The sequence below is a fragment of the Loxodonta africana genome, chromosome 15, assembly GCF_030014295.1.
Source record: "Loxodonta africana isolate mLoxAfr1 chromosome 15, mLoxAfr1.hap2, whole genome shotgun sequence".
NCBI lineage: Eukaryota > Metazoa > Chordata > Mammalia > Proboscidea > Elephantidae > Loxodonta > Loxodonta africana.
The window spans coordinates 84,231,049-84,254,975 of record NC_087356.1 but is presented as its reverse complement, the minus strand read 5'-3'; the positions used below and the strand labels follow the sequence as shown (position 1 = coordinate 84,254,975).

The window sequence follows — 23,927 nt, the reverse complement described above, 5'->3', positions numbered from 1 at the left end:
GCTGTGGAGCGCAGCTTTACTCCGACACACGTGGGGCTGCCCTGAGTAGGACCCGGCTCAGCGGAGGCGGATGGCTGTGGAGCGCAGCTTTACTCCGACACACGTGGGGCTGCCCTGAGTAGGACCCGGCTCAGCGGAGGCGGATGGCTGTGGAGCGCAGCTTTACTCCGACACACGTGGGGCTGCCCTGAGTAGGACCCGGCTCAGCGGAGGCGGATGGCTGTGGAGCGCAGCTTTACTCCGACACACGTGGGGCTGCCCTGAGTAGGACCCGGCTCAGCGGAGGCGGATGGCTGTGGAGCGCAGCTTTACTCCGACACACGTGGGGCTGCCCGGAGTAGGACCCGGCTCAGCGGAGGCGGATGGCTGTGGAGCGCAGCTTTACTCCGACACACGTGGGGCTGCCCTGAGTAGGACCCGGCTCAGCGGAGGCGGATGGCTGTGGAGCGCAGCTTTACTCCGACACACGTGGGGCTGCCCTGAGTAGGACCCGGCTCAGCGGAGGCGGATGGCTGTGGAGCGCAGCTTTACTCCGACACACGTGGGGCTGCCCGGAGTAGGACCCGGCTCAGCGGAGGCGGATGGCTGTGGAGCGCAGCTTTACTCCGACACACGTGGGGCTGCCCTGAGTAGGACCCGGCTCAGCGCAGGCGGATGGCTGTGGAGCGCAGCTTTACTCCGACACACGTGGGGCTGCCCGGAGCAGGACCCGGCTCAGCGCAGGCGGATGGCTGTGGAGCGCAGCTTTACTCCGACACACGTGGGGCTGCCCTGAGTAGGACCCGGCTCAGCGCAGGCGGATGGCTGTGGAGCGCAGCTTTACTCCGACACACGTGGGGCTGCCCGGAGTAGGACCCGGCTCAGCGGAGGCGGATGGCTGTGGAGCGCAGCTTTACTCCGACACACGTGGGGCTGCCCGGAGTAGGACCCGGCTCAGCGCAGGCGGATGGCTGTGGAGCGCAGCTTTACTCCGACACACGTGGGGCTGCCCTGAGTAGGACCCGGCTCAGCGGAGAGGGATGGCTGTGGAGCGCAGCTTTACTCCGACACACGTGGGGCTGCCCTGAGTAGGACCCGGCTCAGCGGAGAGGGATGGCTGTGGAGCGCAGCTTTACTCCGACACACGTGGGGCTGCCCTGAGTAGGACCCGGCTCAGCGCAGGCGGATGGCTGTGGAGCGCAGCTTTACTCCGACACACGTGGGGCTGCCCGGAGTAGGACCCGGCTCAGCGCAGGCGGATGGCTGTGGAGCGCAGCTTTACTCCGACACACGTGGGGCTGCCCTGAGTAGGACCCGGCTCAGCGGAGAGGGATGGCTGTGGAGCGCAGCTTTACTCCGACACACGTGGGGCTGCCCGGAGTAGGACCCGGCTCAGCGCAGGCGGATGGCTGTGGAGCGCAGCTTTACTCCGACACACGTGGGGCTGCCCTGAGTAGGACCCGGCTCAGCGGAGGCGGATGGCTGTGGAGCGCAGCTTTACTCCGACACACGTGGGGCTGCCCTGAGTAGGACCCGGCTCAGCGGAGGCGGATGGCTGTGGAGCGCAGCTTTACTCCGACACACGTGGGGCTGCCCTGAGTAGGACCCGGCTCAGCGGAGAGGGATGGCTGTGGAGCGCAGCTTTACTCCGACACACGTGGGGCTGCCCGGAGTAGGACCCGGCTCAGCGGAGGCGGATGGCTGTGGAGCGCAGCTTTACTCCGACACACGTGGGGCTGCCCTGAGTAGGACCCGGCTCAGCGCAGGCGGATGGCTGTGGAGCGCAGCTTTACTCCGACACACGTGGGGCTGCCCTGAGTAGGACCCGGCTCAGCGGAGAGGGATGGCTGTGGAGCGCAGCTTTACTCCGACACACGTGGGGCTGCCCTGAGTAGGACCCGGCTCAGCGGAGAGGGATGGCTGTGGAGCGCAGCTTTACTCCGACACACGTGGGGCTGCCCTGAGTAGGACCCGGCTCAGCGGAGAGGGATGGCTGTGGAGCGCAGCTTTACTCCGACACACGTGGGGCTGCCCGGAGTAGGACCCGGCTCAGCGGAGGCGGATGGCTGTGGAGCGCAGCTTTACTCCGACACACGTGGGGCTGCCCGGAGTAGGACCCGGCTCAGCGCAGGCGGATGGCTGTGGAGCGCAGCTTTACTCCGACACACGTGGGGCTGCCCGGAGTAGGACCCGGCTCAGCGGAGAGGGATGGCTGTGGAGCGCAGCTTTACTCCGACACACGTGGGGCTGCCCGGAGTAGGACCCGGCTCAGCGCAGGCGGATGGCTGTGGAGCGCAGCTTTACTCCGACACACGTGGGGCTGCCCTGAGTAGGACCCGGCTCAGCGCAGGCGGATGGCTGTGGAGCGCAGCTTTACTCCGACACACGTGGGGCTGCCCGGAGTAGGACCCGGCTCAGCGCAGGCGGATGGCTGTGGAGCGCAGCTTTACTCCGACACACGTGGGGCTGCCCGGAGTAGGACCCGGCTCAGCGGAGGCGGATGGCTGTGGAGCGCAGCTTTACTCCGACACACGTGGGGCTGCCCGGAGTAGGACCCGGCTCAGCGCAGGCGGATGGCTGTGGAGCGCAGCTTTACTCCGACACACGTGGGGCTGCCCGGAGTAGGACCCGGCTCAGCGGAGGCGGATGGCTGTGGAGCGCAGCTTTACTCCGACACACGTGGGGCTGCCCGGAGTAGGACCCGGCTCAGCGCAGGCGGATGGCTGTGGAGCGCAGCTTTACTCCGACACACGTGGGGCTGCCCGGAGTAGGACCCGGCTCAGCGGAGGCGGATGGCTGTGGAGCGCAGCTTTACTCCGACACACGTGGGGCTGCCCTGAGTAGGACCCGGCTCAGCGCAGGCGGATGGCTGTGGAGCGCAGCTTTACTCCGACACACGTGGGGCTGCCCGGAGTAGGACCCGGCTCAGCGCAGGCGGATGGCTGTGGAGCGCAGCTTTACTCCGACACACGTGGGGCTGCCCGGAGTAGGACCCGGCTCAGCGGAGGCGGATGGCTGTGGAGCGCAGCTTTACTCCGACACACGTGGGGCTGCCCTGAGTAGGACCCGGCTCAGCGGAGGCGGATGGCTGTGGAGCGCAGCTTTACTCCGACACACGTGGGGCTGCCCGGAGTAGGACCCGGCTCAGCGGAGACTGATGGCTGTGGCGGGTTACTATCATCGGCATCATTTTTTTTCCTTTGGAGAGTCACCTGCTTTACTTAGCTATTAGTTTAAATTTCTTTGATGAAGATTTTCATAAATAAACAGAACACATGGAAAGAGCTTGCACGGTGAAACGCTATTTGTCAATAAGCTTTATAAATAACTGTACTCGCTGTGTCAACATTAGCCTTTTGTGGCCGAGGTGGCATGAAAGTTGTGGAAGTCAACCAAATGCTGACTAACTGATGGGCCCAAAATCACAATTAAGGAGACAAAGTAAATGGGAATGAAAAGTCAATAAAACAAGAGAAAGTAAAAGGACATTAAACTTTCACTGAAATTGGAAGGTTGTTAAACGGCTTCAGTTTAGCACAAAGAATGTGTGATGTGTACGGCTGCCAAGGGACAGGTGTGCCAACAGACTTCAAGTTGTTTATTCCACAAAACAAAACAAAACAAAAGCCCATTGCCATCAAATTGATTCCGACTCAGAGCACCCCTACGGGACGGCGTAGAAGTGCCCCATAAGGTTTCCAAGGAGCACCTGGTGGATTTGAGCTGCTGACCTTCCGGTTAGCAGCCACAGCTTTTAACCACTAAGCCACCAGGATTTTGGTTTATCCTACAGTAAAGGTAAACTTTGCTTTTTACCTGAGTCAATATGCTCAGCAAGCAATCTGAGAAGCTGGACTATCCAAAGAAAAACAAGGCATCAGGGTTGGAGGAAGACTCACTAACAATCTGTGATATGCAGGTGACACAACCTTGCTTGCTGAAAGTGGAAAAGATTTGAGGCACTTCCTGATGAAGATCAAAGACTACAGCCATCACTATGGATTATGCCTCAACATAAAGAAAACAAAAATCCTCACAACTGGACCAATAAGCAACATCATGATAAACAGAGAAAAGATTGAAGTTGTCAAGGATTTCATTTTACTTGGATCCACAATCAACACCCATGGAAGCAGCAGTCAAGAAATCAAAGAACATATTGCATTGGGTAAATCTGCTGCAAAAGACCTCTTCAAAGTGTTAAAAAGCAAAGATGCCACTTTCAGGACTAAGGTGCACCTGGCCCAAGCCATGGTGTTTTCAATTGCCTCACATGCATGCAAAAGCTGGACAATGAATAAGGAAGACCAAAGAATTCATGCATTTGAATTTTTTGCTTGGCAAAGAATACTGACTATACCATGGACTGGCAGAAGAAGGAACAAGTCCGTCTTGGAAGAAGTACATCCAGAGTGCTCCTCAGAAGGATGGCAAGACTTCGTCTCAGGTACTTTGAACATGTTATGAGGAAAAGTCCCTGGAGAAGGACATCACCCCTGGTAAATTAGAGGGTCAGTGAAAAGGAGGCATACCCTCAACAAAATGGATTAACACAGAGGCTGCAACAATGGGCTCAAACACAGCAATGACTGTGAGGATGGTACAGGACTGGGCAGTGTTTCGTTCTGTTGTACATAGGGTCTCTAAAAGCAGAAATGACTTGAGGGCACCTAAATACAACAAAGGTAAACTTTGCGTTTTATCAAAGTCAGGAAATGATTAAAATAACAGAAATCTGTCAGGAAGCAATCTCTAGATATTTAAATATCAGTCTGCAGTCTGGAGAATTTAATGATAACACAAAGTTCCAGCTCTCTAGATTCAAGTACATACTGAGAGTATATTTCAAGAGTATTACATTTTTCTCTCACTAAAATTCTTTGGAGGCTATAAAGGGTTCTGTCTGTCCCTTGTACAACTGACCAACAAGGGAAAGGAAGCATTCTAGGTTTTAAATAGCTTCTAAGTGTCAGAGGAGGATAGACAGTTATTCTCACTGGAACAATTAAGTATCCTTTAAGGGAAAGACAGAAAGCCTCATAGAATTCAGAGCAGACAAGAGTTCATCCTGCTGTTGTTAGCTGCCGTCAAGTCAATTCTGACTCACAACGACCCCATGCTTGCAGAGTAGAACTGCTGCAGAGCGTTTTCAAGGCTGTGACCTTTCAGGAACAGGTCACCAGGCCTTTCTTCCAAGGTGCCTCTGGGTGGGTTCAAACAGTCAAACTTTCAGGTAGTAGTCAAACACTTAACCGTTCCAGAGTTTATTCTAGCACATAACTTAAGATGAGGAAGAAGTTATCAACATCTTTCCTCAGATCTGAAAAGGTACTTTCCCTAAGACTCCTCCAATCTAGCCTGCTAACTCCAACTATTTTACATTAGCAAAAATAAGGGCAAATACTATAAAGAATTCCAAGCTCATCATTTGTCTGTATAAGGCCCACTGCTGCAAAGAACAGTAAATGTCATCGCTCTGCAGGTTGCCAGAAGTCAGGGTATTCCAGCCAGCCACAGCCACAGCCACTGGAGTGCCGAGCCTTCCAAAAATAGCTATGACTGATACACAAGGTTCATCAAAAACATCACACAGGAACTCTCAAACGGAGTGTTGAGGTAGTGGTCACTACTCAAACTGTGGCAGGGGTAAATGAAGATGCCCTGATTAACAGGCACGTGGTCTCAACTGACAAAGCTTCAACAAATTTAAATATGACTTGCACTCCCTTAAAATAGTCTCTTCTTTCCATCAACATGACTGTCTCAAAACTAAGATTTTTCACCTGATTTTTAATCACTGTCCTAAAAACAAACAGAACTGATTTTCTGAAACCTAACAGAGAAAATCGTGACTCAAACTCCAACAGGCATTTGTGAACACCTGTTTTTTTTTTTTAATAATAATATTTCCATTAGAAACCAGCACATGCCAGCACTCTACAGGAGTTTAAAAAGGAAATGGTGTTCACTGTAACTACTGGTCTTCTTTTGAATGCATTAAAACAATAAAAGGGTATAAGGTTTCTTACTTGGAAATATTTTGACAGCTTTCTATTTTAAATATTTTATGAAATTCGTATTTCCGAGCTTTGAATACAGGGCACAGCTTTTTCGTTCTGTCTGGGAGAAGTGCAGTAACTGAGGGATAAAGAAGTTGTGTTAAGATTTAACACTAAAAAGTAACAAAATGAAAAGACTAATGCCTGTGTGGAGAAACTTGGAGCAATTTGATTGCTCCAAGTTTCTCCACACAGGCATTAGTCTTTTCATTTTCTCCCAAAACCATGGGTTACCCACGTTCTTTTACTCTCACCACCTTAGCCCAGATTATCCGCATACCTTCTATTCATCGGGCTGTTCCTCTCCCCTCCTTCTTAAAAATCTAGAACGATGAATTCGATAATTGGGGAGGCAACTCCCTGCTTTAAAAAAATAAAAAAGGGGGGGTAGATATGTGGTGGTAACTAGAACCCTGGTCTCTCACCAGGTTGATAAACCCCGGCTCCAAGTGAGATAACCTCGGGCTGTTTTAGTCACTGTGCAACAAGACTGCCGTGAAACTGATTTGAAAACAAACCACCAACACTGCTGCTGCGGAACTTCACCAGCCCGGTGGGGACGCGGGGCGCTCCGCTCCGGGAAGCCCTGCTGCAGACAGGCTCGCGTGGAGCCCTTTATGCCTGTTTTCCAAAACGCCTGGCTCCCGTCTAACTTCAGCTCGTCCACGACCCCAGGATAAAGCCCTCCATCTCTGCGGCCCGAGCCTCGCGAAGACTTGAGCCTCCTCCCAGACCTCTCACCCTCGCCCACCCGGGCGCGTTCCCTCGGCCGCAGCCCGGCCGCCGGCAGCCGCAGCCCCTGCCGTCCCGCGCGCGCCCCGCAGCCCCGGAAGCCACGCCGCCCGGCCCGGCCTCCCGCCCGGGCCCCGCGCCGCTCCCCGCCGGGACCGGAGACCGCCCGCACCGCCGCTCGCCGCCGCGGGACCCACCGAGCTGTGGCTGTCGGCTGCGCCGGCCGTTTCGTCCTGCTGCAACTCCGCAGTCATGGCCGAGGCGCCCCTCCGCGGGTCCCCGGCTTCACGCCGCCGCCGACAGAGCAGCCTCATAGGAGGAGACTCCGCCTCCGCCCCGGCCCTCGCCCTCGCCTTCCACCTCCGCTCCCTCAGTCCCCGCCCCACTCCGCTCCCTCAGTCCCCGCCCCACCCCGCTCCCTCAGTCCCCGCCCCCCACTCCGCTCCCTCAGTCCCCGCCCCACTCCCCTCCCTCAGTCCCCGCCCCACTCCTTTCCCTCAGTCCCCGCCCCACTCCGCTCCCTCAGTCCCCGCCCCCCACTCCGCTCCCTCAGTCCCCGCCCCCCACTCCGCTCCCTCAGTCCCCGCCCCCACTCCGCTCCCTCAGTCCCCGCCCCACTCCCCTCCCTCAGTCCCCGCCCCACTCCGCTCCCTCAGTCCCCGCCCCACTCCCCTCCCTCAGTCCCCGCCCCCACTCCGCTCCCTCAGTCCCCGCCCCCACTCCGCTCCCTCAGTCCCCGCCCCCACTCCGCTCCCTCAGTCCCCGCCCCCACTCCGCTCCCTCAGTCCCCGCCCCCACCCCGCTCCCTCAGTCCCCGCCCCCACCCCGCTCCCTCAGTCCCCGCCCCCACCCCGCTCCCTCAGTCCCCGCCCCCACTCCGCTCCCTCAGTCCCCGCCCCCACTCCGCTCCCTCAGTCCCCGCCCCCACTCCGCTCCCTCAGTCCCCGCCCCCACCCCCGCTCCCTCAGTCCCCGCCCCCCACTCCGCTCCCTCAGTCCCCGCCCCCGCCCCCGCCCCGGCCCTTGCCTACCACCTCTGCTCCCTCAGTCCCCGCCCCCGTCCTCGCCCCCGCCTTCCACCTCCACTCCCTCAGTCCCCGTCTCCGCCCCAGCGCGCGCGCTGGAGGCCCCACCTACACGCCCCGCCGCCGGCCTGCGCGCGCACGCAAGGCGCGCGGCCAAGGGCCGAACTGCTCCGCATGGTCCCGCGCACGCCGGGCTCTGACCGCCCCCTCCCCCCCGTCCCGGCGCCGGCCACGTGACCCCAGCCTCGCCTACGCCTAGCAGTCACCGTTGCCACCTTAGGCAGTTAGTTAGGTTTGGGGCGGTTGGCGCCAGGGAAGTGGCTTTGGAAAGTGTGGACTGTGCCCAGGGAGCCCTGATTGTGCCGTGGTTAAGCACTTGGCTGCTAACAGCGTTTAGAAACCAGCAGCTGTTCTGCAGGAGAGAGATGTGGCTGTGTGTTTCAGTAAAGATTGCAGCCTTGGAAACCCTATGGGGCAGTTCTATTCTGTCCTATAGGGTCGTTATGAGTCAGAATTGGCCCTCCTCCACCTCAAAACCTAAACTCCAGCTCAAGCCGACCCACAGACAAGTTAAAGCTGCTCCAAGTGTCAAAAAAAACATTGTGGTGGAGTCCACTTTAACTCATAGCGACCCCATGTTTGTCAGAGTAGAACTGTGGTCCATAGGTTTTTCAATGGCTCCAATCTTATGATCCTTACAACTGACCAATAAGCAACATCATGGATCAACAATCAGCACCCACAGCAACATCATGGATCAACAATCAGCACCCACAGAAGCAGCAGTCAAGAAATCAGAGGACACGCTGCATTGGACAAATCTGCTGCAAAAGACCTCTTTAAAGTGTTAAGCGAAGATAATGCTTTGAGTACTAAGGTGTGCCTGACCCAAGCCATGGTATTTTCAGTCATCTTACATGCATGTGAAAGCTGGACAATGAATAAGTAAGACCTTCTAAGTACGGTGTGTGTTGGTGAAGAATTACTGAATAAACCAGGGACTGCCAGAACAATGGGTTTTTTGCTAGAACAAATATATATTGGGAGAAGTACAGCCGAAATGCTCCTTGGAAGCAAGAATGGTAAGACTTCATCTCATGTACATTGGACATGTTATCAGGAGGCACCAGTCCCTGGAGTACAACATCATGATTGGTAAAGTAAAGGGTCAGCGAAAGAAAGGAAGACTGCAACAGTGGGCTCAAGCGTAGCAACAATTGGGAGGATGACAGAGGATTGGGCATTGTTACATTCTGTTGTATGTAGGATCACTGAGTCAGAACCAACTGGATGGCACCTAACAACAACAACAGTCTTACAATCTGATCAGCAGGTCTTTCTTCCTCGGCACCACTGGGTGGATTTTTCAGTTAGCAGTCAAGGAAAAAACCATTTGTGCCACCCACCCAAGTGTCTAGGGATTATGTAGCCTCGTAGCCACTTTGAAGCCCGGTGACCCAAGAAGCTATCCGTTGTCTTTAAGAGAGGAGAGATGGAGGCTGAATGGAGAGGTCTAAAGCTAACCATACCTGGGCATGATGATCAAGAAGAATTGCCAAGTTTTTCAATTTTAGATTGTCATGACTTCAAACTAAAATTTTGCAGTATTTTATTAAATTTGAAAAAAAAAATGGTGCTTCATAAGGTGCCCCAGTTGAATTGCATTTTGAACATGATGGAAATTGTAACTGCTAAACCACACTTAAGGAGCCCTGGTGGCACAGTGGTTAAGAGCTACAGTTGCTAACCAAAAGGTCAGCAGTTTGAATCCACCAGCTGCTCCTTGGAAACCCTGGGTCGGGGGGGGAGGGCAGTGCTACTCTGTCCTATAAGGTCACTATGAGTTGGAATTGACTCCATGGCATCAGGTTTTTGGTGGTGCAACGGTTAAGAGCTCAGCTGTTAACCAAAAGGTTGCCAATCTGAACTCACCCAGCAGCTCTGTGGAAGAAAGACCTGGTGATCTGTGGCACACTTTGGCCTTCCCAAAACTGCATGAAGTTGGGTGTGAAGGGCCTCTTCCAGGGGTACTATTTACACCGCTGGCCTGGTCTGGCCTTCAGGCAGTACTTGGGTGAGAATTTATATGCACCGTGGCCTTCTGAAATGCTAGGCATTGTCATTCATGTGACTGTGATGTATCACCTGCAGGCCTTTTCTTGAATGTCTGCCTGTGGGCGTAGCTTGTAACAAAAGGAAATAGGCTTGGCTTGGGTGCAGCTCACTTGGAGGGACCTAATTACCGCTGCTGCATCCATCACCCTGGAGACACAGGGGTACCCATTTTGCCAGCAAGTAAACTGCCTCAAAATCTTCCCACATTCAACAGACCGACACTGTGCTTACATCTGAGGGTTGTAAGACTTACATCTGTAGCTTTGCCTTTTTTTTTCCTTATGAGTAATCAAACTCTGTGTTTATGGGCTCATCCTGGGTGTCATTGCAGAACAAGTTGGTTTCTCGATCTAGTACATTTGCAGCATTGTGTACGTCTGCTTTGTTAAAAAGTTTTATTTCCATCAGAATTATATCTCTGGAGCAACCTTTGTCTTTGCACATTCATTTTAGGAAATTGCTTCTTTAATGTGTGTAAGGGGTGACAGAGAAGCCCTGTGGCCCAGTGGCTAAAGCGTTCCAACTGCTAACCACTAGCAGCTGTGACAGTCTGCTTTCATAAAGATTGACAGCCTTGGAAACCCCATGGGGTCACTATGAGTGAGAACTGACCCTATGGCAGTGGGCTTGCTTTGGGTTTGGAAGGGGTGTCAAAACCTATTAGCAGTTACTCATGAAATTTTTCTGTTTTGAAAGAAATACATACAGGCCATTTGGCAAATACAGGCTCCTGAGCAGGAAACCCTGGTGGGGTAGTGTTTAAGTGCTATGGCTGCTAAGCAAAATGTCAGCAGTTCGAGTCCACCAGGTGCTGGTTGGAAACTCTTTGGGGCAGTTCTACTCAACTCGATGGCAACGAGTTTGTCTTTTTTTTTTTGAGGAGGCTGTGTGGTAAAAAAAAAAAAAAATTTTTTTTTTTTTTTTTTTTTTTTTTAGTGTGGTACAGCGGTTAAGACCTTGGCTGCTAACTAAGAAAGATCAATAGTTTGAATCCACCAGCGGCTCCTTGGAAAACCGTATGGGGCAGTTCTACTCTGTCCTATACGGCCGTTATGAGTCGGAATCCACTCGACGGTGACAGGTTTTGGTTTGGAGGTTTGATTAAGCCTCTTTCTGCAACATGGTACTAAACAGGGCTCCAGGTCTTGTATATTCAATCTGATACATTTGAGGGCTCCAGATCTGATAAACACTCTTAGTTCCCTGGGTTTAACTTCTCCCTGGTCCTGGGCATGGTAATCAGCAAGAGACACACTGTCTGACCATAATATTTAATGAACAACTCTTTTTTTTTTTTTTTTCTATCCCAGTGCTTGGCCATCAGTTGGCAAGTTGCGTGGTGATCACATATCAGAAGTGGATACCACGGAACTTGTGCTGTCACCACGGAAGATCCCTTCTCATTCTCTTAAAAGCCCACACATGAAGGCTCCAGAATAATTACATTATTAGTTGATAATCATTTCAAGAGTATTCAAGGGAAAAATATTCTGGATAGAGAGTAATAAATACCTGACATCTTTAAAAAGGGAATAGTTACCGGAGTATTCTCCTAGAGAAGAAGTTGAAATGCTGTATTTGTTTTTTCCTTTCCTGGAAAACTTTTTGTCCCAATGGCAAGTTATTTTCTGGGTCAGTGAATTTATCTTTCTGTTTCTGGTTGACCTCAGCTGAAAATATAGTTTGTATTATAATCAAATGATTCTATTTCTACATTACTGAACGCTTGTGTGGAGTGAGGAGATAAGTGAGAATGAAGGGAAAATGTTAAAAATAGAAAAGAAGGCAAGAAAGAAATGTACTTATATTTCATCCCTGCTTCACTCCAGAAATAGTTTTTGCCACTGCCTTCTGAACGAATTTGAAAGCTGAAGAGTGAGGCTGATTGACAGATGTGACTGGTCTTTGAGCTACAGATTCCTTTCCAGGAATGATCCAGTCAGAAATGTCCATAAGAGTCAGCTCTTCAGCAGCTAGGAAAATGGCCTTTCTCACTACGCAGTAAAGAATATGCATATTTCTGTTATAAACCCTAAATTAAAGAGTTAGTTCAGGCTGGTGTTGTTGTTAGGTGCCATCGAGTTGGTTCCGACTCACAGCGACCCTGTGCACAACAGAACGAAACACTGCCCAGTCCTGCACCGTCCTTACAATCGTTGTGATGCTTGAGCTCATTGTTGCAGCCACTATGTCAATCCACCTCGTTGAGGGTCTTCCTCTTTTCTGCTGACCCTGTACTCTGCCAAGCATGATGTCCTTCTCCGGGGACTGATCCCTCCTGACAACATGTCCAAACTATGTAAGACGCAGTCTCGCCATCCTTGCCTCTAAGGAGTATTCTGGCCACGCTTCTTCCAAGACAGATTTGTTCATTCTTTTGGCAGTCCATGGTATATTCAATATTCTCCACCAACACCACAATTCAAAGGCGTCAACTCTTCTTCGGTCTTCCTTATTCATTGTCCAGCTTTCACATGCATATAATGGGAATGAAAATACCATGGCCTGGGTCAGGCGCACCTTAGTTTTTCAGGGTGATATCTTTGCTCTTCAACACTTTGAAGAGGTCCTTTGCAGCAGATTTGCCCAATGCAATGTGTCGTTTGATTTCTTGACTGCTGCTTCCATGGCTGTTGATTGTGGATCCAAGTAAAATGAAACCCTTGACAACTTCAATCTTTTCTCCATTTATCATGATGTCCATCATTGGTCCAGTTGTGAGGATTTTTGTTTTCTTTATGTTGAGGTGCAATCCATACTGAAGGCTGTGGTCTTTGATCTTCATTAGTAAGTGCTTCAAGTCCTCTTCACTTTTAGCAAGCAAGGTTGTGTCATCTGCATAACGCAGATTGTTAACGAGTCTTCCTCCAATCTTGACGCCCCATTCTTCTTCATATAGTCCAGCTTCTTGGATTATTTGTTCAACATACAGATTGAATAGGTAGGTGAAAGAATACAACCCTGATGCACACCTTTCCTGACTTTAAACCAATCAGTATCCCCTTGTTCTGTCCGAACAACTGCCCCTTGATCTATGTAAAGGTTCCTCATGAGCACAATGAAGTGTTCTGGAATTCCCATTCTTCACAGTGTTATCCATAGTTTGTTATGATCCACACAGTCGAATGCCTTTGCATAATCAATAAAACGCGGGTAAACATCCTTCTGGTATTCTCTGCTTTCAGCCAGGATCCATCTGACATCAGCAATGATATCCCTGGTTCCACATCCTCTTCTGAAACTGGTCTGAATTTCTGGCAGTTCCCTGTCGATATACTGCTGCAGCCGTTTTTGAATGATCTTCAGCAAAATTTTGCTTGCGTGTGATACTAATGATGTTGTTCTATAATTTCCACATTCAGTTAGATCACCTTTCTTGGGAATAGGCATAAATATGGATCTCTTCCAGTCAGTTGGCCAGGAAGCTGTCTTCCATATTTCTTGGCAGAGACAAGTGAGCACCTCCAGGGCCGCATCTGTTTGTTGAAACATCTCAACTGATATTCCATCAATTCCTGGAGCCTTGTTTTTTGCCAATGCCTTCAGAGCAGCTTGGACTTCTTCCTTTAGTACCATCGGTTCCTGATCATATGCCACCTCTTGAAATGGTTGAATATCGACTAATTCTTTTCAGTATAATGGCTGTGTATTCCTTCCATCTTCTCCTGATGCTTCCTGTGTCGTTTAATATTTTCCCCATGGAATCCTTCACTATTGCAACTTGAGGCTTGAATTTTTTCTTCAGTTCTTTCAGTTTGAGAAATGCCAAGCGTGTTCTTCCCTTTTGGTTTTCCATCTCCAGCTCTTTGCACATGTCATTATAATGCTTTACTTTGTCTTCTTGAGAGGCCCTTTGAAATCTTCTGTTCAGTTCTTTTACTTCATCAATTCTCCCTTTTGCTTTAGCTGCTCGACACTTGGAAGAAAGCTTCAGAGTCTCCTCTGACATCCATCTTGGTCTTTTCTTTCTTTCCTGTCTTTTCAATGGCCACTTGCTTTCTTCATGGATGATGTCATTCTACAACTCGTCTGGTCTTCGGTCACTAGTGTTCAATGCGTCAAATCTATTCTTGAGACGGTCTCTAAATTCAGGCGGGATATACTCAAGGTCATATTTTGGCTCTCATGGACTTGCTCTGATTTTCTTCAGTTTCAGTTTGAACTTGCATATGAGCAATTGATGATCTGTTCCATAGTCGGCCCCTGGCCTTGTTCTGATTGATGATATTGAGCTTTTCCATCGTGTCTTTCCACAGATGTAGTCATTTTGATTCCTGTGTGTTCCATCTGGTGAGGTCCACGTGTATAGTCACCGTTTATATTGGTGAAAGAAGGTATTTGCAATGAAGAAGTCGTTGGTCCTGCAAAATTCTATCGTTCGATCTCTGGCATTGTTTCTATCACCAAGGCCATATTTTCCAACTACTGATCCTTCTTCTTTGTTTCCAACTTTCGCATTCCAATCACCAGTAATTATCAATGCATCTTGATTGCATGTTCGATCAATTTCACACTGCAGCAGCTGATAACAATCTTCTATTTCTTCATCTTTGGCCCTAGTGGTTGGTGTGTAAATTTGAATAATAGTCGCATTAACTGGTCTTCCTTGTAGGCGTATGGATATTATCCTATCACTGACAGCGTTGTGCTTCAGGATAGATCTTGAAACATTCTTTTTGACGATGAATGCAACACCATTCCTCTTCAAGTTGTCATTCCCAGCATAGTAGATTATATGATTGTCTGATACAAAATGGCCAATACCAGTCCATTTCAGCTCACTAATGCCTAGGATATCGAAGTTTATGCATTCCATTTCATTTTTGACGATTTCCAATTTTCCTAGATTCATACTTCATGCATTCCAGGTTCCAATTATTAATGGATGTTTGCAGCTGTTTCTTCTCATTTTAAGTCGTGCGGCATCAGCAAACAAAGGTCCCAAAAGCTTTACTCCATCCACGTCATTAAGGTCGACTCTATTTTGAGGAGGCAGCTCTCCCCCAGTCATCTTTTGAGTGCCTTCCAACCTGGGGGGCTCATCTTCCAGCACTATATCAGACAATGTTCCGCTGCTATTCATAAGGTTTTCACTGGCTAATTCTTTTCAGAAGTAGACTGCCGCGTCCTTCTTCCTTGTCTGTCTTAGTCTGGAAGCTCAGGTGAAACTTGTCCTCCATGGGTTACCCTGCTGGTATCTGAATACCGGTGGCATAGCTTCCAACATCACAGCAACACACAAGCCCCCACAGTACGACAAACTGACAGACATGTGGGTACATAACTACACGTGGGTATATAACTATACCTTATATAGTTCAGATATAAGGTTAAATTATAGGTGTTAAGGCAATTTTCCTGAAAAAGCTCTCTTTTTTTAGATAAAAAAAAAAAAAGTGTTTCTGATCTTCCTAAAATATGTACTCTAAGTAAGTGTAGTTTGTGGAGAATTGGAAAAAATTTCAGTAAAGTTAATGAGTTCATTTAAGAAGTATTTAGCCTTGGTATTCAAAGTAATAAACTCATGTCCCCTTTTTATTTTCAAGGAAAATACTGAGAAACACTAAAAAAAAAAAAAAAAAACTTAAAATTTACTGTTTTCTTTAATTTTTTAGAATTTAGCTTAGAGTCCAGTTTTCTCTTTACAAGAAGGTAAAAACAACTATGGCTTCCACATAGAGAAGTAACAATAAAATAGAGAGCTAGAAATAGGCCCATAGATTTCTGGAAAGTGATTTTTGACAGAGCTGACATTGTAGACCAGTAGGGATAGGATGGACTTTTAAATAAATGGTGCTCAAACCCAAACATACCCGTTGCAGTCGAGTTGATTCCTACTCACAGAGACCCTGTAGGACAGCGTAGAAGTGCCACATCGGGTTTCCAGGGAGCAGCTGGTAGCTTGGAACTGCCAACCTTTTGATTAGCAGTCAAGCTATTAACCACTGGGCCACCAGGTGCTTAGGCAATTGGTTATTAATATATACAAAAGATTTTGGACTCCTACCTTGTATCATCTACCACCCATCTGTCAGTTTGTCGTTCTGTGGTGGCTTGCATGTTGCTATAACGTAAGCTATGCCACCAGTTATTTCAAATACCACAGAGTCACCCAGGTTGGACAGGTTTCAATCAGCTTTCTAGCCTAAGTCGGACTAGGAAAAAAGGCCTGGTGATCCACTTTCGAAAATAAGCTAATGAAAACCCTATGGATCACAACAGAATATTGCCCAATATAGTGCTAGAGCCCCTTTGCTAGAAAACTTTTTTGTCCCAATGGTAAATTATTTTCTGGGTCAATGAATTTATCTTTCTGCTTCTGATTGACCTCAAACTGAAAGTATAGTTTGTATATTCCTCTAGGTGAGAAGGCACTCAAATATACACACTGGCCACAACAATGGGTTCAAGTATATCCATGATCCTGAAGATGGTGCAGGACCCACAATGTTTTGTTCTGCTGTGCCTGGGGTCGCCATGAGCCGAGACTGAGTCTACGGCAACTAACAATACCTTACATCATAAACAGAAGTCAATACCAGCTGCATTGAAGACCTAAAAGTAAAAAAGCAAAATTTAAAACTTTTAGCAGACCTTATTTAGTAGAGAATCTCTATCATTTGAGGATAGAAGAGGCTTTTTGTTTGTTTGTTTTAATTGATTTTGTTGTTGAGAATATGCATAGTGAGGATTATATTCTTGGAGCTGTGCAACCATTCTCACCCTCCTTTTCTGAGTTCCTTCCCTATTAGCATAAACTCATTGTCCTCTAAGGTTCCTATCTAATCTTTCAGTTGCTGTTGTCAATTTGATCCCATTAAAAAAAAAAAAAAAAAACCCCATTGCCGTGGAGTGGATTCTGACTCATAGTGACCATATAGGACAGAGTAGAACTGCCCCATAGGGTTTCCAAGGAGCAGCTGGTGGATTGAAACTGCTCACCTTTTGGTTAGCAGCCTGAGCTTTTAACCAGTGCGCCACTGGGACTCCTTGATTCTATACAGATAGTTCTTAAAAGAGCATCATGCTCAAAGCAGACATTTTTTACTACTATGGTTTAGTTTTAAGAAGACTTCAGGGGATACTTTTGGTTTAAGTTTCAAAGATTCTCTCAGGGAAATAGTTTCCAGGGTTCATCCAGCCCCCATGAACTGCATGAGAATTTGAAATTCCGTTTTGCCATTTCCCCCTTTTGATATGAATCTTTGCTCAAAATGTTCAGTAGTGGTAGCCAGGAGGAGAGACTTTCTTAAATAAGATACAAAAAATACAATTCATAAAAGAAAAAATTGGTAAATTCAATTATGTTAAAATTAAAGATTTCTCTTCATCAAAAGATACTATGAAGAAAATGAAAATACCCACAAACTGGGATAAAATATTTGCAGCACATATAACTGATACGATATTAGTGTCTTGAACAAAGTTCTTCAACCTTGCCGCTATTGACATATTGGGCCAGGTAATTCTTTGTTGTAGGGTGTTGTCCTGTGCGCTGTAGGATGTTTAGCAGCATCGCTGGCCTCCACTTACTAGATGCCAGTAACTCTCCTCCACCCTGCTGTGACAATCAAAAATGTCTCCAGAAGCTGCCAAATGTTTTCTGATGGACAAATTCTTCCCCAGTTGAGAATCACTGATCTAAAATATATGAAAAATTCTTAAAAATTAAAGGCAATACAATAGAAAAAAGGGCTAAAGGCTTAAGCAGATGTTTCATGGACTAGGAAGTCCAAGCATATGAAAAGGTGATTAATTCATTGGTAATCAGTGACATGTGAATTAAAACAAAAGATACCATTACACGGCTACAGTTGCCAAGAATTAAAAAAAAAAAAATCACAGGTTTTGGAGAGAATATGGAACAATGGGGGAACTCTTATGCACTATTTGGGAGTGTTCTTTTTGATCTTTTGTTTTTATTAACTATCAAGTACATATAAAATATAAAAATGTAATAATGATGTAATGATCATTATCTACCATATACCTACCACGTGACTTGTGAAATAGAACACTGGCATTTATCCATGAAATAACCACATGCCCTTCTCCACTTCATTCCTTTTCTTCCTTCAGAACTACTATCCTGAATTTTTTGTTTATAATGTCCTTGCTTTTATTTATAGTTTAATCATATGTTTATATCCCTAAGCAATATATTGTTTTGCTTATGTTACTGAGATTCATCCATAGTATTGCATAGCTACAATCCATTTTCAGTGCTCTATAGCGTTCCGTTAGATAACTACACCAAAATTTATCAATTTTACTTATAACATTTAGGTTGTTTCCTGTTTTGTTTGCTGTTAAAAGTTCTATGAACATTTTTGTACGTATACCCTGGTACAAGTGGGCAAGATTTTTTCTAGAATACTGAGGAGAGGATTTGCTGGGTATGAGGCAAGCGCAACTTCCATCTTAGTAGTTAACGTCAAATTGTTTTCCAAGTGTGTAGCACATTTTACCTAGTGTCTTAGGCTGGGTTCTCTAGAGAAGCAAAACCAATAAAGAGTATAAATAGAGAGAGAGAGAGAGATTTATATCAAAGAAACAGCTTACGCGATTGTAGAGGCTGGAACATCCTAAGCCCATGGATCAGGATTGAGGTTTCTGATTCACGTAGCTGTAGGGGCTGGCGAACCCAAGATTGGCAGATCAGAGAGCAGGACTCTTGCTCACAGGCTGTGAAGATCCACGAATCCCAAGATCGGCAGGTAAGCTGCTAGCTGAAGCCCTAAGAACCAGATACCAGACGAACAAGAGGCATTAAGATTCAGAAGAAGCCAAAAAACCTTGGCAAGGCTAGCAGGAAGGAAGTAGGCGGCGGAGGACGGGGAGATGAAGGCTGAGGGGGCAGTGAGCCACCACAGGTCCTGCCCCTGCCGGTACCATTCAGCAGATTCCATCATGGGGGTGATCACATATCAAATTTCAACACAGAAGTGATCCCAACATTATACAACTGCCAAAACACTGAGAATCATGGCCCAGCCAAGTTAACACACAATCTTAACCATCACAACTAGGGAATGCTCTTGGGATCAAGAGGAAGTAAGATCGGGCTGAGGGAAGTAGTTGAGCCGCAATGCAGCCACCAACAAAGGTCTTAGCCAGTCCTGCAGGAAGCTCTGGAGCTGGAACGGCCCTTCTGAGTTGTCCTGAGTTGGGGAGGGAAAGGGGGAGCAGGCCTTTATACCACCACGTCAATCAACCACTGGATATCATTCACCCCAGAAAGGGGATATTACCTTGGGAAAAGCAGTTCTCTTCAGCTGAGGCATTCTCCAAAGTGGCTGACGGACAAGGCCCTTCTGCTGATACCATTGCAGCGACTAGGGAATAAATGTTTTACTCCTGAACAGGGATCTCGATGGCATCCACCATACCCAGGAACGCAAGACTGGCTAATCTTTGAAAATCAGCATAATTCACCACGTGAGTTTGCTTTCCAGAAGGCGAGGGCAAAGGCCAGACCTCTTTTTGGGCAAGGTTAAGTTATTTACCACATAACCGCATAAATAGAATAAAGAAGAAAAACTGCATGATCTTCTCGATAGGTGCAGGAAAAGCATTGACAAACTTCAAAACAATTATAAAAGCTTGTAGGAAGCTAGGAATAGAAATTTCTGCTTCTTGAAAAAGGGCACCTGTGAAAAACTTACAGCTAACATCATACTTATGAAATATTGAAATGCTTTCCTTTAAAGATTGAGAACAAGGGAAAAATATCTGTTCTCACTGCTTTTAACATGATACTGGTCTGGGTGAAGCAAGAAAAACAAAAGGTATACGTATAAGAGTGCAATCTGTATTTGCAGATGACATGACATATAAGTAGAAAATCTTAAGGAAGCTACAAGGTAACTACTGAAATTAAGTGATTTAGCAAGGTTATAGGATAGTCACAAAGTCAATATACAAAAATTAACTATTTCCACATACTAGTTACAATTTGAAGATGATATAAAAATGATCATTTGCAATAACATCAAAAAACAAATACTTAAGGATACTTAAGTAGACTTCGTCACGAAAAATTACAAAACATTGCTCAGTGAATAAATAGGGTCACTATACGGTCGGTCACTGTGAGTCAGAATCAACTCAACGGCAGTGGGTTTAGTTTGTTTTTTTTTGGTATAAATAGAGGAGCCCTAGTGGCACAGAGGTTAAGCTCTCGGCTGCTAAGCAAAAGATTGGGTTCAAACCCACCAGACACTCCATGGGAGAAAGTTGTGGCTGTCTGCTTCTGTAAAGACTTACAGCCTCGGAAACCCTATGGGGCAGGTCTACTCTATCCTACAAGGTCGCTATGTGTCGGAATCAACTAAACAGCAGTGGGTTTGATTTTCGGGTTATAATAAATATATATGTCATGTTCATGGATCGGAAGATTCAACAGTTATGATAATTCTTCCCATATTGATCTACAGATTCAGCATAATTTCACCATCATCTCAGCAGGCTTTTTTATTGCAGAAATTGATACATTGATTCTAAAATTTATGTAAAAATGCAGAGGAGCTAGAGTGGCTAATACAATCTTAAAAAAAAAAGAAAAAGCAAATTTGGAGACCTTACACTGTATGGTTTCAATTGGATTGTATTGACAAAAGGATAGAACAGTGATTCTCCCCAGGGACAATTTCGTCCCCTCGGAGACATTTATGTCCCCCGGAGACATTTTTGGTTAAGAGTTTGGCTGCTAACCAAAAGGTTGGAAGTATGAATCCACCAGATGCTCCCTGAAAGCCCTATGGGGCGGCTCTACTGTATTCTACAGGGTTGCTATGAGTCAGAATCTACTGGACAGCAACGCGTTTGGTTTGAGTTTTTGGAAGAAATTCTTGGTTGTCAGAGCTGAATGATGAGCGGGTACAACAAGCATCTATAGAGGTCAGAGTTGCTGCTAAACATCGTAGAATGCGCAGGATGGCTCCCCACAACAAATAATTATCTGGCCCAAAATGTCAATAGTACTGAGGTTGAGAAGCCCAATGCAACAGAATAAGAAGTGGATGGTCCACAACAGATGAATAGTACTACCTGGTTCAAAAGCTGTCCAGGTGAAGATAATGGCTTCTATGCACACCTCACTTTGTATCGAGGGTGAGAAACTTAAATGGGACAGTTACATGACACTTCTTCCTCCCTGGCTTCTGGAACTTGTCCCAGTGGAACTCTCCACCTGGCATCAGTGGCTGAGGGACACAATGGGAGCCTATCTTCTGCCAGTCTCCTTCTGGCCAGGGAGATTCGCTTAGGTGGGCTATAAGTTTAACACATGTGCCCCACTAGCACCACAGCTGAGGAGATCATGAGGTTCCCCCAGCTAGCCATTTTTAACTCCAAAGCCCATGTGGTTTGTGTCATGGGCAAGCCTGAGGCCTCGAAAGGTGTGAGGCCTCATCCTGCACATTGCCTTCCTGAGACCTGTTGCCAAGGTGATCAACCGGCACTCCCAATTTATTTACATATGTTAAAGATTGGCCTGGCTATTTTAGAAAGACAAAAAGTAGCTTAATTGTTCAGGCTATTTTCAGAAACCAGATACAAAAATCCAAACTTAGTTCTTTGTCCCATAGCCTGTTTACCTGTGACGGAACACCCAAAAGCCTTTGGTTTCGGGGATTGCACTAGGCCTGTCTCATCACAATCAATGAAAGTGTGTTGAATAAACAAATGAATGAGCATGTTTGTTGTTATTAGTTACTATCTAGCCAATTCAGACTCATGGTGACCCCAACTATTACACACTGGAACTGCCCCATAGGGTTTTCTTGACTGTATTGACGGCAGTGGGTTTGGGTTTTTTTGGGTTAATCTTAATGGAAGCAGATCACCAGGCCTATCTTCCACGGAACTGCTGGATGGGTTCCAATTGCCAGCCTTTAGGTTAGCAGTGGAATGCAAACCGTTTGTGCCACCTATGGACCTATGAATGGACATATATATAATTTATTTGACATGTCTAACGTTGTCTCACATACTTTGGATATGTTATCAGGAGGGACCAGTCCCCAGAGAAGAACATCACACTTGGTAAAATAGAGGGTCAGCGAAAGAGAGGAAAATCTTAAACAGTATGGACTGACACATTGGCTACAACGATGGGCGCAAGCATAGTGACAATTGTGAGGATGGTGCAGGACCAGGCAGTGTTTCATTCTATTGTTCATAGGGTCACTGTGAGTCAGAACTGACTTGGTGGCACCTAACAACAACAACACTTGAATTTAACAATTATTTATTGAACATTCACTGTAATAGTTGTTACGGATTGAATTGTGTTCCTCAAAAATATGCGTTGAAATCTTAGCCCCTCTATTATGTGGCGTAATGGTTAAGGGCTATGGCTGCTACCCAAAAAGTCAGCAGTTCAAATCCAACAGCCCCTCCTTTGAAACTCTTTGGGGCAGTTTTATTCTGTCCTGTAGGATTGCTATGAGTTGGAATGAACTGGAAGGCAATGATTTTTATATTTGTGTACGTGACCCTGTTTAGAAATTGGGGTTTTCTTTTGTTATGTTAATGAGGCCATACCCACTGTAGAGTGGATTCTAAATCTAATTGCTGAGTTATAAAGAGATCAGAATAGACATAGGGGAAAGACACGAAATGAAGACAGACATATGCAGCAGATGCATTGATAAGTCCAGAAATCCCAAGGATTGGTGACAAACACTAGAACCTGGGATAGAATACAAGGGCCTTCCCCTAAGCCACACCCTAAATTTGGACTTCTAGTCTCCTGAACTGAGAAAATAGATTTCTGTCCTTTAAAAGCCACCCACTTGTGGCACTCTTTGTTAGGCAGCCCTAGGACACTAAGACACCACTTTACTGTACTAGATGCTGGGTGGGTGGTTAAGGCATAGCGTCTTGCTCTTTTCTGACCTCTAGTTTAGTGAGTTTGACAAACATGGTGTTGAGGAATGACTGTACACAGTCTCAGAAAAGCGTATGGACTATTGGCTTCTGTTCCTCTATATATTTTGTGACCTAACAGAAAGACATTTTTTGGCACAGACTCAGCACCTGGCATACCCACCATTGTTTTAATTAAGGCTTTTTGATCACAATTAACAGAAACCAGAACAAAGAAGCTCTAAATAAAGAAGGGAAGAAATGGCGAAGTTGTTGGAGGCCACAGAGCAATCTCGTTGGAGTATAGCTGGACTACACAAGCACTGAAACCAGTTCCGGGGAACTCATCAGTAATCAAAATTCTCTCTTTGATTGCTGCCACGTGTGGTTTCTCATCCTTGCTCTCTCTACATTTCTTCTCATTCTCTGTAGTCTGGCGTGCTTTGCTTCTCAATGAAAATGGTAGAAACTGGCATCACCCCAGCCCTGGGTCCACAACACTTCTTATTTTCCAGCCCCAACACCAGTAACCAACTGACTTGTGACTGACTTACTGTCTTGGTTCCAAGTTCTAGGAGAGTCTCAGTGGTCCACTTGGACCAGGTGTCCACTGCTGGTCCAGTTGACTTTGTTCAGAGAGGTGGAATAACAGTACACATATGGCCACAGGAGCTGGAGAAAATGGCAGTTCTCAGGGGAGGGAAGTTTAGACAGGGCAAAACCCAAAAGCACGTTGCCATCGAGTTGATTCTGATTCATAGTGACCCTATATAACAGACTAGAACTTCCCCATAGAGTTTCCAAGGAGCGCCTGGTGGATTTGAACGGCCCACCTTCTGGTTAGCAGCCAAACTCTTAACTACTACGCCAGCAGGGTTTCCTGTAGACAGGGCAGCTACCCCAAAAAGTTCCTTTTAAAAGCATGAAAATAGAATTTAATAATTGAATAAAGGGAAATTAATTCCATTAATCTACAAGTGAATCAGTTTGTATTTATTTAAACATGTGGTTTTGAGATCTGGCTACACATTAGAATCGCCTGTGGGTTTTAAAACCACGTCCGTGCCTGGTCACCACCCTAACCAATGACGTCAGAATCTGTCCAGGTGGGTCCAGGTAACTCTATAAAAAGTTAACCGTACCTAAGA

General features: G+C 47.0%; 2 protein-coding genes across 16 annotated transcripts in view; one reads left to right on the top strand and one right to left on the bottom strand.

The window, feature by feature from the left end:
- The window catches only part of USP28 (ubiquitin specific peptidase 28), an 86,876-nt gene extending 79,778 nt beyond the window's left edge, over positions 1-7,098 (bottom strand). For 12 of the 15 annotated variants that reach the window (XM_064269056.1, XM_064269048.1, XM_064269059.1 and 9 more), the window contains exon 1: positions 6,968-7,098. In XM_064269056.1, coding sequence (XP_064125126.1) covers positions 6,968-7,084 — 117 coding nt within the window. In that variant the 5' untranslated portion in view covers positions 7,085-7,098. Of the gene's footprint in view, positions 1-6,008; positions 6,118-6,967 lie in introns of all 15 variants that reach the window. The other 3 variants (XM_064269049.1, XM_064269050.1, XM_064269053.1) reach the window with 2 other exon arrangements.
- A 14,098-nt stretch (positions 7,099-21,196) lies between these two features.
- The window catches only part of HTR3B (5-hydroxytryptamine receptor 3B), a 48,015-nt gene continuing 45,284 nt past the window's right edge, over positions 21,197-23,927 (top strand). Inside the window, exon 1 of the mRNA XM_010597951.3 lies at positions 21,197-21,308. Within this exon, the coding sequence (XP_010596253.3) occupies positions 21,197-21,308 (112 nt within the window). The remainder of the gene's footprint in view (positions 21,309-23,927) is intronic.